The sequence below is a fragment of the Manis pentadactyla genome, chromosome 12 (assembly GCF_030020395.1).
Source record: "Manis pentadactyla isolate mManPen7 chromosome 12, mManPen7.hap1, whole genome shotgun sequence".
Lineage (NCBI taxonomy): Eukaryota > Metazoa > Chordata > Mammalia > Pholidota > Manidae > Manis > Manis pentadactyla.
Window position 1 is genome coordinate 13,138,052 of NC_080030.1, and position 16,239 is coordinate 13,154,290.

Sequence of the window (16,239 nt, forward strand, 5' to 3'; positions counted from 1 at the left end):
GGCCCCGGCCCCGGCCCCGCCCTCGCCCGGCGACGGGCCGTCGGACTGGCTGGAAGGGGCGGCTGCTCGGACAGGATGGCTGCGGCGGCGGCGGCGGCCGGGGCAGCGGGCGTGGGGGGCCCGGGGACGACGGGCGGCAGCGGAGGGGCGCGCGAGGGCGCGCGGGTGGCGGCGCTGTGTCTGCTGTGGTACGCGCTCAGCGCGGGCGGCAACGTGGTCAACAAGGTGATCCTGAGCGCCTTCCCGTTCCCCGTGACCGTGTCGCTGTGCCACATCCTGGCGCTGTGCGCGGGGCTCCCGCCGCTGCTGCGCGCCTGGCGCGTGCCCCCCGCGCCTCCCGTCTCGGGCCCGGGGCCCGGCTCGCACCCGTCGCCCGGCCCACTGCTCCCGCCGCGCTTCTACCCGCGCTACGTGCTGCCGCTAGCCTTCGGCAAGTACTTCGCCTCCGTGTCGGCGCACATCAGCATCTGGAAGGTGCCCGTGTCCTACGCGCACACCGGTGGGTGCCGCGGCGCTTGGGTGGGAGTGCGCCCGCAGGGCCGAGAAATCGGCTTCTGTTCGGAAGGCGCTGGGGCCGCCCAGGCTTTTTGCAGTGGAGAGACACGCACAAGGGTCTCAGGAAGAGAGGGCTGAGAAGGGAGCTAGGAGCTGAGCAGGGCAGGTCATAACTGTTGGGTTGGGGGGACGCCCCACAGAAAGAAAAGGGCTGAAGAACTTTGAGGGGCTGCCAAGGCCTCCCAACCCGCCGGTGGAGTTGGGACAGGCCGCCAGGGTGAGTTTTGGGACTAGGACTGCTCCCTGAGCGCCCCTCGTCTCTCTTTGCAGTCAAGGCCACTATGCCCATCTGGGTGGTCCTGCTGTCCCGGGTCATCATGAAGGAGAAGCAGAGCACCAAGGTAACCCAGGAGGACTCTGGGCAGGTGGGGGTCCGCGGGCTTCCCAGCTGCTGCCCAGCTGGTGACGTGGTCCAGGTTCCTGGTGTGCATGCTGCCTGGCTTCCTGTCAAATAAGGAAGTCCGCTTAGAGGACTTTGGTGGCCCGTTTGCCGCTAACGTTCGGAATTATCCTGGGGGCAGTGTGAGTGGGATGCGTGCCCATGAGGTGTCTGCTGTGTGGTCTCAGTGGGTACCGCTGCCCCTTTCCTACCTGTTGGCTCCCTGCCTGGGGTTGCTGGTGAGCGAACCCTTGGTCCCACCTTGGCCAAACATCCCGTGCCCCAACAGTGAGACCAGGGATGGAGCGTCTGACTCTGTGCTAAAATGGAACTCCAACAGAGTTTCACTTCTTTGCAAGAGACAACAGTCAGGGTGGGGACTTCTGGCGTCAGAACCGGAGATGTTAGAAATCAGAAAGGAGTCTGATTTTAGCAAAATCCAGCAGTCTTCGAAATAAAAACAGCCAGGAATTGTGAATGTCTGGGAATGGAAATGAAAGCAACACGCAGAACCCAGGGCTGCATAAGGAAGATGCTTTGGGCACAATCCAGGGTCTGTTCAAGATGCCAAGCCAGGGTATTTCCTGGCTTGGAGTGAGAGAGGCTGTGGCTTCAGCCAGAGACAGCCTTGCCCTGTGTCCTTAAGTGGAATTCGCACTGCCGTTGTCCCAGCTGGAATCCATTTCATGCTGGACAGAGCGCCTCTTTCTACGGGGTTGGTTTCCGGCTTCCTGTATTTTATGTAACAAGAGTGGCAGTGCCCTGATCAGCTTATAGAAATCGGGCCATCTCTGGCTGATTTTTTAATTTCAGCCTTTTTCTTCGCAAGACCTGGGCATGCTCCACAACCGCCCCCAGGGGGGATTCAGGTGTGTGTGACTTGTCACCCCAGCCGCAGTTGGCCAGGAAGTGTGCAGCCGCATCACTCGATAACACATCGTGTTTATCAGGTTTCCCCGTTGCCTGGGACATTGTACCGGCTTGGGCACCATGCACAGTGAGGAAAGACGGGGTATTGGCCTAGGCAAGAGACCCAATGATAAAGACAGAATAAGTGTGGACCCGCCCTGTGAGGCAGATAGTCAGGTAATCGTCATTACTGAACTCTGCAGAAGAAATAGGACTTCACGAGAGAGTCACATGCCCGAGGGCCGCAGCCAGGGGTGGGGGTGGGAGGGGCTGGAATTCAGGTCGTTCAGGCCAGAGCCCTCTCCCTCGGGCTTGGGACTCCCCCAGAGCCCTCACCGCCCCCACCTGAAGTCACCGTGCTGTAAGACCGTCCTTTGTAGGCGAGGGGTGAGCCAGATGCAGGGATGGCTCCTGTGTCTCTCGCATTTGGAAGCGGTTCAGCTGCCAGAGCTCAGGCTGTTCCGCGGACCAGGTGCCGGAAGGCTTTTGCCCCTTCCAGAAGGCCCACCACGGCACTCATTATTCATCCATTTGGCCGGCTATGTGCTGGGCACCGGATAGAGCAGTGGACAAAAGGCCTCCCCTGAAGGACCGTAAGGGGCACCTGTAGTGGGTGGGGAGCATTGTGCCTGAGAACACGCCGCAGAGGAAACTGACGGGACCTGCGGCCAGGTGGGCTGGAATGTCCTCCTGGTGTGTGAAGGGAGCCCTGAGGAGGAAGGGGCGCTCCAGCTAGGAAAGCCTCGGACCCGTGTCCCAGCCAGAAAGATCCCAGCATATGACCAGCCTCTGGGGGAGTCAGCGTTTCGGACCTTGGTTGTATTGGTGGCAGCAGCTGGACAGATGTTAGGACCAACCCCAGTTTGTGACCCAGAGCAGGGGCTTCTAACGGGGGAGATGGTGTAGGGAGTGGGGCTGGGCACAGTCACCGACCCCGCCCGCAGGTTCTCCGAGAACCACCTGCTTCCCCTCTGCCCTGCCCCAGAGCCTCGCTGCCCCAGTTCACACTGCTGCCCAAAGGGGCAGGTGGCGTCCCTTCGGCGGGGGAGGAGAGGACAGCGGGGGCTCTGCTCCAGCCGCCGCGTCAGCCCCGCCCGCCCTCCCCCGCAGGTGTACTTGTCCCTCATCCCCATCATTGGCGGCGTCCTGCTGGCCACCGTCACCGAGCTGTCGTTCGACGTATGGGGGCTCGTCAGTGCCCTTGCTGCCACGCTGTGCTTCTCGCTGCAGAATATTTTCTCCAAAAAGGTATTTGAGCAGCATCGTGGGTGCATGTGGTGTTTTGAGGTTAATGGGTGACATGAAAAACTGGCCAAGTAGGGGTTTCTGTGGCATTGAAGCAAAAAAAGTCCTGTTGCCCTTTTGCTACTTTACTAGTTGATTTTTTTTTTAGTTTGTTTTTTGTTATCAAATTAGCATATGCACAATGTGAAAAAATAGAGAAAAGCTCAGTGAAAAATAATCAGAAAACCTATGAAGCACCTACTGTGTGCCAGGCACTGTCCTTGATGCTAGAGATGAAGAATCAAGAGCTCTGCCCTCTTCCCAGGGGTTTCCATGCTATTAAATAAACTCACAGTACTGTCCCCTAAAAATAATTAATGCTAGGGTTTTTTTTTTCTGCATAGTTTTTAGAGTTGTAGTATTATAGATACATTTAAAATTTTTGCTTTGTTCGCTTACTATTGTAACATATAGTAACTCATTCTTCCATATCATTTACTGTTGTTCTTAACTCCTATAATATTCACACTATGTCCAGGTACCACAGTTAATGCAGTTTTTATATTGCAAATGTAGGTTATTACAAACTGTTCATTATAAATAATGCAATAGTGAACATCTTTGTACATAACATTTTTCTGTGCCTCAGGTTCTTTCTTTGTGATAGGCTTACAGTTCTTGGGTCAGAGGGTCTGAGATGTTTATGGTTCTTGATATACTTTACCTAGTTGTATTTTGGAATGGCAATATATCAATTCAGATATAAACTAGTGGAATTCAGAGTTCCCATTTCACCACAGCTTCTCCAGCATTGGATGTTGCAAGTTTTTTTTTTTCTTTTCTTGGTCTTTCATGAGATATGCTCGTTTTGGGCATGGTCTGTGTCTCACCATAGGGGCACTTCCCAGTTTGGCAGAAAGATCAGATGTTCAAGTTCATGTATAGTCAGTGTTTTGGGCCTGGGTAACTGGAGCTCTTCTTGCCATGTATACTTTTTATTGGCCTTTAAAGAGGTTTTCTCTCTTCAGGTATTGAGAGATTCACGTATCCACCACCTCCGGCTGCTGAACATCTTGGGCTGCCATGCTGTCTTCTTTATGATACCCACGTGGGTCCTGGTGGACCTTTCGGCTTTCCTGGTCAGCAGTGACCTGGTGAGTCGGCCAGCATTGAGGGCACACCCTTTTCTTGACTGGTTCCAAAGTAGGTGCTTTATCAGAGAGTTATGCCTCCATGTTGACTGGGGCATTTGGGACCTCTGACAGCCAGCTCTTTTAACACTCAGCTCTTTGTCCTGACTTGTGGAGGCAGTCGGCTTCCTTTGCATTTCCTTCAGTGTGCTAGATCCCAGGTGCCGACGGCTGCCTTTGTGCCAGTGGAATCAAGGAAGAAAACTGCCAGCAAGGGCGACTTTAAAACTTTGCTTGCACCGCTTGAGCCCTTTCTTAGTGTCATCTGTGCCCACATTCCCCTTTATTGCAGATGTATCCATAGCTCACTTAGGTCGGGAAAGAGCATCTCCCCACCTCCTGCAGGGCCAGCTTCCAGAATGCGCTGGAACTAAGGCCAGTGGCAGTGATAAGAAGGAAGTGGGTGTGGCTCTCGCGGGCCTGGCCTGGAATAATGTTTATTAGGACTTACTTAATCTTAATGAGGTCTGACTAGATTCTTGACCTTGGCCTTTAACACTCAGTACCACCTGTGGATGTGCTGGAGCTTCTGTCTGGCTTCCAGAGGAGGAACTGTGTGGCTCTGTGTTCCAAAATCCCTTCCCTGTTGACAAGCTGTAACATTTCTGTGAAGAACTTTCCGTCATCATCCAGTACTAGTTTGTTACCTTGAAGTACAGTACAGGAAAAGCAGTTTAAGAGTAAATAGGTAGATTTTTTTCCTAAATTTTAAAAAATGTTTACTTGAAACATTAGCCAGTGAGTTGAGGTTTTTTTTCATTTTGCTTGGTCTTGTGATAGAGTGACGGAGAGTTCTATTGCTTTTTTTTTTCCATCTCATTGTGAACTCATGTGTTTGTCTGTTGCACCTATTTTTCCCATAGTCAAATTATCCTCACTTGGCCAGTGGAGCGCTTGCTGTCGACCCTGGGCCCTTCTGACAGCACACATCAACCTCTGAGAGCTTTTTGTCCTTCCTTGTCATATTCATCTTCTGTCCCAGACCTATAATCAGCCACTCCTTCAGGAACCAGGTTGCTTTTAGTGGAGAATGGTGCTTAAAGACACAACGTGAGTGCCATGTGTGCTCACTGCTGTTGGGTTGTCATTGCTTATAAAAAACTAGGAGAAATGTATTCGGGAGAGGACGGGAGAGATTCATACCTACTTGTTCCAATTCCAACTTGACACGGGATTCATTACCGTTTTATTTATATCTTCTGTATCTTTTCTGATCTGTTTCCTCACAACATTCCTTCTTGGTTCACCGCACCTGATCATTTTTACACGTGATTCTACTGCATACACACAAAATCACTGCAGAGCTAGAATCCCCACAGGACCACTGCAGGTGGAGTCCTGAAGGAAGTATGAAATGAATGCGGTTCTATTTGTCCTTAGAACGTGTTTCATTAAAGATGTGCAGTTGGAACACTGTGTCCTGAGGGCACTTGGAATGATCATTCTCATTGGGCCCCCATCCTCATCTCGTGCTTCTGGGTTCCTTCTGTCTGTCCTCTGTTTTCAGGTATTGCTTTCTTTTCCCCCCCAACTGAGTATGTCGGATCTTCACACAGTTGGCCCTTGAACAATGCAGGGGTTAAGTGCACTGACCCACACACACACACAGTTATCTGCATATAACTTTTGACTCCCCATAAACTTAACCACTAATAGCCTAATGTTGACCAGAAGCCTTATAGATAACATAAACAGTTCAGTAACACACATTTTCTGTGTGATATGTAGTATATACACTGTATTCTTGCAGTAAATCTAGGGAAAAGAAAATGTTCTTCCAAAGTGTTGCAGATTGCCAAAAAATTTTCCAGTATAGTTATTGAAAAAAATCTGTAAGGGGACAGGTGCAGTTCGAACCCATTATTTCCAAGCCCAACGATATGCTACAGTTTATTCAAAGAAGCCTGGCCTCAGTCCCTGCTGCCTTCGCCCTCCTCCCACTGGCGGCCACTTTTATGCTCTTACTTTTCCTTCTAGTGTTTCACTTCTGCAAATAGAAGCAAATCTGTACAAATGCCTTCCTTCCTCCTTACACAAAAGTGCCTTTTTAGGTACTTAGAAAAAAGCACCTTGCTCTTTCACTCTGTAATGGCCTGGAGATCACTCCATATTGATCTGTTTAGGTCCTTCTTATGCGATTTATTAGCCAGTTGGCATTCTTACACTGTCCTATGTTACAACTCTGGTGTCTGTGCGGATACACCTGCACAAACATGTATATATAGCCTTTGCTGTGGTCTCTTGTATTCAAGACACTTTTTAGTTTTATTGTAGTGATTACTTAAAAATAACACCTTTAGTAACCTCTTTTCTTTGTTGAGGGCATACACATTTTTTATCTTGATGGGGCCCTTGTATGTTCTAACTGCAGTGCTGGGAGCACCCAGTATTTGACAATGCTGTAACAGAAGGCAGGGTTTCCACCTCTCTGGGCTCCTCCTCCCTGCCCTGTGTCCCCCACACAGATGCCAGGTGACTTAGCTCTGTCCCAGTGCTGTGCTCCCTAGTATAAAGGAAGAGGCTCAGATACAACAATATCAGCTGGGGTCTGCTGCTCCAGCCTATGAAGAATCAAAGGCTACAGTGGGCAGTTTCCAAACTTCCCCAGCCATGCTGCTGACAACTCAGCTGGAGCTGGGCAGGAATGGCCAGCCTGTGGAGCAGGAGGCCCTGTTTTAAAGCTTTAGCAGGACGTGGGAAGTAGCTATTTAAGAACTGCAAAGTGAATGGGAGAGGACAGGCTGGGGTTGAAGACCAGACGTCAGAGAACCTCTGAGCCCACAGTAAGTTCGCCTTTCTTCTGCCTCTTTTATCTCTAACCTGGACTCAGGGTATCCTGAAATGCAGAAGTGAACACTGAGGGAGAACAGAGTGAGAAGCCTTCTAATTCTGGCTCAGGGAGTGAGAAAGGGGAATTCCTGATGCTTCAAGAGAGTGGGGAAGATCCTTTGGGGCCTCTTGTGTCATCTCTGTCTCCTTGCATCTGGCAGTCCCATGGTGGTGGCGGCAGAGGGTCCCCCCATAGGCACTCGAGATGCTGAGGTTGGGCAGTCTCCCTCCGCAGCCACAGGATGAGATTAACCCCTGTTGCATTTTTTTTTCTCTCCTTGTCCTTCCACTGCTTGGCCATTCTACAGAATGGAGATGCAGTTGTGGGAAGGACACAGCCATGTGGGGTAATTAAGCCCCAGCTTTCTGAGTGGAGGACTGAAAGGGGGAACCCTAGAGAAGCAGAAAGTACCAAGGAGATCGTAGAGAGGGAGCAGCGCAGAACAGTGACCTTGCCCCTGAGTTGTGCATGTGACAGTCTGATCCTAAACAGTGAGCCAAAGACTGAAAACTGAACTACAGGATAGCCTGTTGCCCAGGTCTAAGGCCGTCCACTTGTCAGTGCTCCCTCAGGATGGAGCCACATACCAGTGAAAAGGCTTTGAGATCAAAACTGACATTGGAACTGCAACCCATAGAAGGTGGGTCAGGCTCATAGCCTGAACCTGACTGAGTCTCTGCTAGAACAAAATATCAATATTCCTTACAGGAGTCAGATAAGACCTGCAGGCTTAGAATATTCTAAGTGCCCAGGACACAATAAAAAATTACTTGCCATACATAGAAACCAGGAAATGTCCAAGTCTTGTGGGAAAAGGCAACAAATGCCAATACTGAGATGACACAGATACTCGAATTATCAGAAAAAGACTTTAAAGCAACGATTATATTCATGCTCCAAGAAGTAAGGATGAATACTCTTGAAACAATGGGAAGCATGGAAGATAGAAGAACCAAATGGAAATTTTAGCAATTTAGAAACAGTAACTTAAAAACTCAACTGAATAGACACAAATGCACAATGAGTCAATAACATGAAGGTAGATCATTAGAAACTACCCAGTTTGAACCAAGAGGGTGAAAAGATTAAAAGAAAAATAATAATTCTTGGAATCAGCCAGAGAAAAATGATGCATTACTTACAGAAAAACAGCAATTTGAATGACTGAGGATTTCTCATCAGAAACCATGAAAACCAGAAGAAGTTAGAATAACATTTTTAAGGTACTGTAACTGAAGAACTGTGAACACATGATTCTATATCCAGGAAATACAGAATCTCCAGAATCAATAGATATACAGAACATCAACAGGAATAAAGAACTGAACAATACCATCAACCAACTGGATATCTCACTGATATTTATAGAACATTCTATGCAACAAGAGCTGAATAGACATTCTTTTCCAGTATACATAGAACATTCAACAAGATAGACTGTCCTCTGTGTCATAAAATGGACGTTAACAAAAGAATTGAAAATATACAAAGCATATTCTCTGACCATAATGGAATTAGAAGCCAGTAACAGAAAGGAAACAAGAAAATCTACAAACACTTGGAAATTAAGCAACATGTTTCTAAATAATCCACGGGCCAAAGAGGAAGTCTCAAAAGAAATAGAAAATACTTTCAGCTGAAGCAAAAAAGAAGGTATTACAAATACCAGGAGTGAAAGAGGGAATATCACTATAGATCTCACGGACATTTAACGGATAAGAATGTACCAACAACTCTGCACATTAATTTAACAACATAGATGAAATAGACCAACTCTTTATAAACTACAAACTACCAAAATTCACCCACTCAAGGTGAAACAACCTGAATAGTCAGTCCTATAGCTATTAAAGAAATTGAATTCATAATTTAGAACCTTCAGAAAGAAATAGGACCCAGATGGTTTCACTGGCAAATTCTATGAAACATCTAAGGAAAAATACCAATTCTACACAGTCTTCTCCAGAAAAGAGAAGATAAGGGTTTTGCAACCATTTAAGAAAACCAAAATTCCTAAGGAACATTAGGCAGAAGTTCTTAACAAAGCATTAGCATAATACACCATGACAAAAGCAGAATGTAAATCAAGACTACAAGGCTAATTCAAAATCTGAAAATTGATGTAATCTACTGTTAACAGTTTAACAAAAAATAAATCACCTGTTCATATCAACTGATACAGAAAAGGCATTTGACAAAATCTGACATGGTTCATGGTTTTAAAAAGCCAACAAACTAGAAATAAAAAAACTACTCAACTTGATCAAGGGCATTTATAGGTAACATAATAATGATGAAAGATGGAAGGTTTTTTCCCCTTGAATTCAGGAAGAAAGGTAAGCATGTTCACTCTCATTATACCTGCTCCACATCATACTTGACAACCTAGCCAGTGCAATAAGACAATAAAAAGAAATACAAATTTGAAAGGAAGAAATAGAATTTTCTTGACCCAACAAAATCTTACTCTTCAGTATTAATTTAATTATAAGTAATTGCTTAGCTTAAATTTTAACTTTGAGTTTTCTCCTTGGGGAAGGCAATAATGAAAAAAAGTTAACATATACTAATCCACATATCTGTGTGTTTGTATGGAGATAGATATGTACATGTATAAAGTAATTTTTCTTAATATGAAACCTGATTGTAAATTTTCCTAATTGGAATAGCTAAAATAAGTTTGAAAAAGTTGGAGGAAACACTACTTAATTCTAAGACTTAGTGTAAAGGGAGATATTGGTGAGGGAGAGACACATAAATCAGTGGACCAGAACAGAGACTTTGAAACTAGCCTCACAAATATGGATAACTGATTTTTGACCAACGCTGAAAGGCAATCCAGTGGAGAAAGTGTAATCTCTTAACAAACAGTGTTGGAACAGTCGGACATCCATATGCAAAAAAACTGAGTCTTAACTTAAAGCTCACATGTTATACAAAATTAACTCATAATATATTATAGACCTGAATTTCAGGGTTAAAACAACAATCTTTAGAAGAAAACAGGAAAAAAAATCTTCAAGACTTGAGACTAGTTTGTAGTACACCAAAGTCCATAAAGAAAATTAAAAGGTAAATGGGGCTTCATCAAAATTAACAGCTTTTGCTCTGTTAAGACACTATTAAGTGAAAAAAAAGACAAGCTACAGGTTGGGAGAAAATATTTGCAAATGACAACTTGCTTAAAACTGGACAAAGGACTTGAATGGGCACTTCACCAGCGAGATTGTACAGATGGCATATAAATAGACATGTAAAATATGTTCAGCATCATTAGTCATGAGGAAGAAGCAAAATAAAACTACAACAAGATACCATTTCATACTTAACTAGGACAGCCAGAATAAAAAATATTGACAATGGCATGTTTGTCAAGAATGGGGCACAACTGGCACTCACATGTTGGAGCAAATGCAGAACGGGACAGCCACTCTGAAAGACGTGGGAGTCTCTTGTGAAGTTAAACATACACTGACCGAATAACCCAGCAGTCTCCCTATTTATTAGGGCATTTATTTTAGAGAAGTGAAACTCAGCTTCACACAAAAGCCTGGACACAAATGTTTATAGCAATTCTGTTTGTGACCACTCAACACTGGAAACTTGAAACCCGAATGTCATTCAACAGATGAATGGGCAAAGAATCTTTGATATGTTCCCATAATGGAATATTTTCCGGCAGGAAAAAAAAGGTGCCGACTCTTGTCCTTTACGACAACTTGGATGCCTATCAGGCATCCTGCTAAGTGAAAGAATCCTGTGTGAGATCATTGCAAGCTGTACCCTTCCACTTCCAGATAGGACGGTCTCCAAGACAGACCCAATGTGAAGAACTCACCGTTGGCTGCCTGGCTTGGGGAAGGCGCTCACACAAAGAAGCCTGGGAGAGTGCTTTGGGGCGATGGAGCTGTTCTCAGTGCGGGTTGTCGTGTTGGCTGTATGTGTGTGTTAGAACACAGAACTGTGCACCATGAGGAAGAAACACTCAGCTTTATTGTCAGTTTTTTTTTAAGCCGGATTGGCCTGGTTCCTTCCCTGGGAGATGGCTATCTGTGCCAGCTGGCTGCCTTGTAAAAATATCTCAGAAGTCTCTATCGATCACTTCAGGGAAGGACTCCGGGGAGAACAGGCCAGCCTACCATGAAGGTATGCTGGTGGGCTCGCAGGCCTAATGAGCTGTCATCCCTGCGAGGGGCAAAAATCTGGATGACCCTGCGCGGGTCACCTAAATGTATCTTGCTCACCTTGAAGAGCAATGCAGTCTCCCTCCTGCCGTGAGAGGGTGGTGGAGTTGGAATCCAGCAGCTCTTCTGATTGCTCTAGCTCCCACCCTGGAAGGGCCACTAAATGCCACTGCCTAGGGGGAGCCAACTGTGGTCTTGCTCCTCAGTCTGAGCCACACTGGGTCAGGACTGCTTTACTCTCAGGGCACAGGGACATGGGGCTTGTCCCAGCACCAGACTAGGCCACAGACCCTGCAGAGACAGACACCTGGAGCCCTCATGGCTGGCGTGCTGCCTGCAGAGGTCTTCCCGTTCGCTGGCCTGGGGGGCCGGTACTGAGGCAGGACAAGGCAGGTGTGCAGGCATGGGGGCCATGCACGCGTCTTCTGTCGCCCAGGCCTGACTAGAGGTCCGTGAGCACTCGGCATGGGCGTCCCCCCAGTTCTCGCCCGCCTGCCTGTCCTGGGTCAGCCAGGCTCTTGGGATTCTGTGGTCCAGATGTTGTCTAGTTGTGGCTTCTTGACCTCTGGGGGGCCCTTGATCAGAGTGCCTTGTTCCAGTGAGGGTCAGAGGGTAACTCATGTTTTGACGGTAGCATCACCTCCACACGTTGTTCAGCTTGGGATTATTCTAAAGTACTTTCTAGGCCACAGTGCCTTTGGGTACTCGCAGCAGCAGCCTGTGCTGGCTCAGCAGGGATCAGTGTCCCCGTTGCTTGCCTGGGGGCTTCCAGCCCAGGGTCCTTGGTACACTCGGGCAGCCTTCCCAGGACCTCCCCGCCCCATGCGGTGCGCCATGTCTGCTGTGGCTTAGATGCGTTTGTCCCCTGCAAAGGCAACCCCCATGGTGACGGGATCAGGAGGTGGGACCTCTGGAAGGTGACAAGGTCGTGAGACTGGAGCCCTCGTCAGTGGGATTGGTGCCCTTATAAAGTGAGACCCCAGATGGCTCCCTTGCCCCTTGTGGCGTGTGAGGACCCAGTGGGAAGACACCATCTACGAGCCAGGAGGCCCATGCCAGATGCAGCGTCTCCTCCGTCGTGGACTCCTAGCCCCCAAAGCCGTGGGGAACGATGTCTGTTGTTTGTAAGCCCCCAGCCTGTGGTGTCCTGTGGCAGCGGCCTCATCGGGCTGGGACAGGGTCCGGTGAGCAGACCTTGTTCTGCTAAACCTAGAGCCCCTGGCCCTCACTGTCCAGGGTCTGGGGGAGGCCTTAGTTTGCACTGGACTCTGGGCCCTTTGGGCACCCGACTTCCCCTCTCCAAGCCTCTGCTTCCTCTGCAGGAAATGGGGGTAATTACTGTTGTTATTGCCATGCAGTGTGTTGTGAACGTCAGAGGTGGTGCACATGAAGTACTTCGTAGCACACAACTACCCACTGGGTCTTCTCCCTGGTGACCATGTGACCCCAATAAGCCAGTCTGCACCACCCCCACCTGCCAGGGCAGGCATGTGACCGAGTGCTGTTCTTGCCTCCGTCCTATAGACCTATGTGTCTCAGTGGCCCTGGACGCTCCTGCTCCTGGCTGTCAGCGGCTTCTGTAACTTTGCCCAGAACGTCATTGCCTTCAGCATCCTCAACCTCATCAGCCCTCTGAGCTACTCGGTCGCCAACGCCACCAAGAGGATCATGGTCATCACGGTGTCCCTGATCCTGCTGCAGAACCCGGTCACCAGCACCAATGTCCTGGGCATGATGACGGCCATCCTGGGGGTCTTCTTGTACAACAAGGTGAGTCTGGGGGGTGGGGGGGGCTGTCCCCTCGACACCCAGGGAGGCACCAAGCGTTGGTGAAGGAAGAGGAGGGGCCTCAGGGGCAAGGAGGCGGGGTTCCGGCCCCCAGCTCCGCCCCTCACTGGCTTTGGGTCTGGGCCAGGCTCAAGGGTCTGCTGAGGCTCTGTAGAGGGTTTCACCCCCACCCAACAAAGGCTGTTTTCTCTGGTGTAAAGAGTAAGGCCAACTGATTGTTGGCCATGCCCAAGTCCTGCTGGGTCAACACTGGAGTTGGCCTTGAAGGAGCCACTGGCCGTGAACCACAAGCTCCCATCGTCCTGTGCATGTACCTGGGGAAGGAGCAAGCTGTCTCACTGTTCTCTCGCCTTGCAGACCAAGTATGATGCCAACCAGCAAGCCCGGAAGCACCTCCTCCCCATCACAGCCGGGGACCTGCGGGGCAAGGATCCCCATCGGAGCCCCCTGGAGAAACCCCACAACGGCCTGCTCTCCTCCCCGCATGGGGACTATCAGTATGGCCGCAACAACATCTTAACAGACCACTTCCAGTACAGCCGGCAGAGCTATCCAAACTCGTACAGTTTGAACCGTTATGATGTGTAGAGTCCAGAGGGCTCGGCAGGACCTCAGTGTGACACCCTTCCCCACCCCCCAGCAGTACCAGAAACTTGACAACCAGTGAATGTACAACCCAACCAAGGGCCAGTGCATAACCGCCTGAGGACCCTGGGGTTCCCAGGCCCTGCAGTGAGGACCGCCGCCCTCGAGCTCTGGTGGGCCGTGCCTGTTCTTCCTGGGGTCTGTCATCTGGGGCTGTGTCACTGTGGAGATCTTGGCCAGGTTTTACATTTTTGTGCGGACTTCTCCGAGTCATGTATTCTGAGTTCTTGTTCTGCTTTCCAGATGACATTTCCAGACAACTCTGGAAAGGAGGGATCGCTGCGGACACAGGCCTCAGCGTAGGCAAGAGGGGGTTTCCTGGGGGCCTAAGAGGGGACTGTGCAGGCTGGTGCTCATGAGTGACAGACGAGCTGCCTGACTTGTGCTCAGACAGGCACAGGCCTGATGCAGGCGTGGAGCAGAGGAGATGGGCCGGAGTTCTTAAAAACACCTCCAGCAACAAAGACGGACCCAGTGCCCCATCAGCCTCGTGGCCATTTGCACTTAACTGGCAAACGTTCCAAAGTGAAAAGCTATCACCATTAGCATTGAGCTGCTGGGACCTAATTCTTTGACCTGCATGGCAGAGGTGGCGTGTGCCCAGATTCAGAGGGAAGGCCAGCTGCCCTCCCCTCTCTCCCTTCTTTCCCTTGCCAGAGCAGGGCATTTCTCCTCTGCGGATGGCAGGGAGGTGGTACCTGCAGGCCTGGGAGGAGGAGCATGAGGAGGTCGTGTGGGCGTCTCCAGCTCTCCTTCTGGGATACTCGTTCTCTGGTGCATCGTCACCACTTCTGTGATGACCCAGTGGGACATCTGAAGTGGGGCAGGGACTGGATGAGGATCTTGCATTTTTCTACAGAACATTTTGTAGTCGTGTGTGTACTGTTATGCCTTGGTCCCCAGTAGGGGACGCGTGAGGACTGCCTGGTGGATCAAAAACCCTTTTGTTTTCAAACGGTTAAAAACAAGAAAAGCTCCTACTGGCGATGCCTGTCATATCGACTTTAGCACTTAGTAGGAAGCAGTGAAGTGTTTTGAAGCATCTCTGTAAGGACTGCAGCCATTGGAAGTGGGTGAGTCCAGAACATCTCAGTAGTGTATGGGACAAGACCACAGCACTTCGATGCCATGATCTGATCTTGTGTTTGTCAGGCTCTGAATCATGTCCTGATGGAGGTGAGGAGGGGCGAGTGCCAAACTCCGATTTGGTGCACTGAGTCAGGTGCTCTGGTCAAGATTAAGTTTGCATTTGGGCACAATTGCGTTTTCTTGAAGATTAAGTGATCCCAGCACGTAGCCTGAGTGCCAAGGTCTGGGTTGGGGTCTGTGTCATCTTCCCTGGCATCACAAGAGGTTGTCACTTGATGACCACTGAAGGGACTGCTGGCTTGGCTGGTGTCACTGCCTCTGTCATTGTCTTGGTCTCTACTTACTTTGGCCCAATGTTTTGAGACAATTGCTGTGTGAAATGGGAGGCGGCAATCCTGAAGGGCGTGATTGGTGAAAAGAATTTGCTGAGTGCCTTCACCAGAGACAGTAAGAGTCTGCAGCTCCATTTTTCACTGGTGAATACAACAGTTGGGGATACTTTTTCACTACAAAGATTATTACAGTAGTCGTCCTTATGATTATAGTATCTGATTTCTTGAACATATAATTGAACTCCAAAATGAATTATGCCTCTCTTGGGTTTAATGAAATTTGTTGCTGAAATTTGTATATTGTTTTCCTTTTCTAGCACAATATCTGCAGGTGGAGGGAAATGACCAACTGGTTTTATTATGGTTATAAATTAATACATGGGATATTTAATTCTGTACATAAATTTACAGTACGTACATACACTGGAATGAATGAGCAATTGTATCAGACCAAAATCACCAAATCAAAAAGCAATGACATACTTGTGAGGCTTGAAGTTTTGGAGCCGACATGGACCTCTTTAAAGGCCAGTTTTCCAGCCACTTAATGACCTGTCCCCCTCTACCCCTCCTCACTGCTGGGACTTATGGCAGCAAAGTTAGCTCCCATCCACCATGTGGTCTGGCCTGCAACACTAACTCCAACGCAATGCCTTCATTTTACAGAAGGGGAAACTGAGGCTCAGAGGGCATTCTGAACAGTGTATGTTCACTGTTTTGAGACTCGGTGTAGAATTTTTAAGCACCTTATTTTAAGTCATTCATTGTAGGGAACATAAATGCCTGTTACAGAGGAGAGAAGCCAAATATGTTCAAGTAAAGAAGCACTTGAGGTTTATGGATTTTATTGTGTATTTGGCATACATCACATAACAGGCCCTTTTATTATTGCCGGGCCATAACCAGACCCAAATATTTTAAGGGCATAGTACACTAGATTTTATTAAAAGATCTGAAATTGTGAATTCTTTTTTCCAATGGTCACCTGTTTTCAAATTTCAAGACTTAAATGCTATAGACTGTTCTGTGGGAATGATTTGTGTGTATACTCATTGATGGCATTTACCAAAAATAAACGATGGTCTCCAGGGAATCAAGGTGGGTCCCAATTTGT

General features: G+C 48.6%; 1 protein-coding gene across 1 annotated transcript; it reads left to right on the forward strand.

The window, feature by feature from the left end:
• The first annotated feature begins 20 nt into the window (after window positions 1-20).
• SLC35E1 (solute carrier family 35 member E1) lies at window positions 21-16,218 on the forward strand. The gene is made up of 6 exons (XM_036876138.2): window positions 21-499; window positions 826-896; window positions 2,954-3,091; window positions 4,096-4,221; window positions 12,796-13,041; window positions 13,417-16,218. The coding sequence occupies exons 1-6, from the start codon at window positions 76-78 to the stop codon at window positions 13,645-13,647; spliced, it is 1,236 nt and encodes a 411-aa protein (XP_036732033.1). The 5' UTR covers window positions 21-75; the 3' UTR covers window positions 13,648-16,218.
• Window positions 16,219-16,239: the final 21 nt, after the last annotated feature.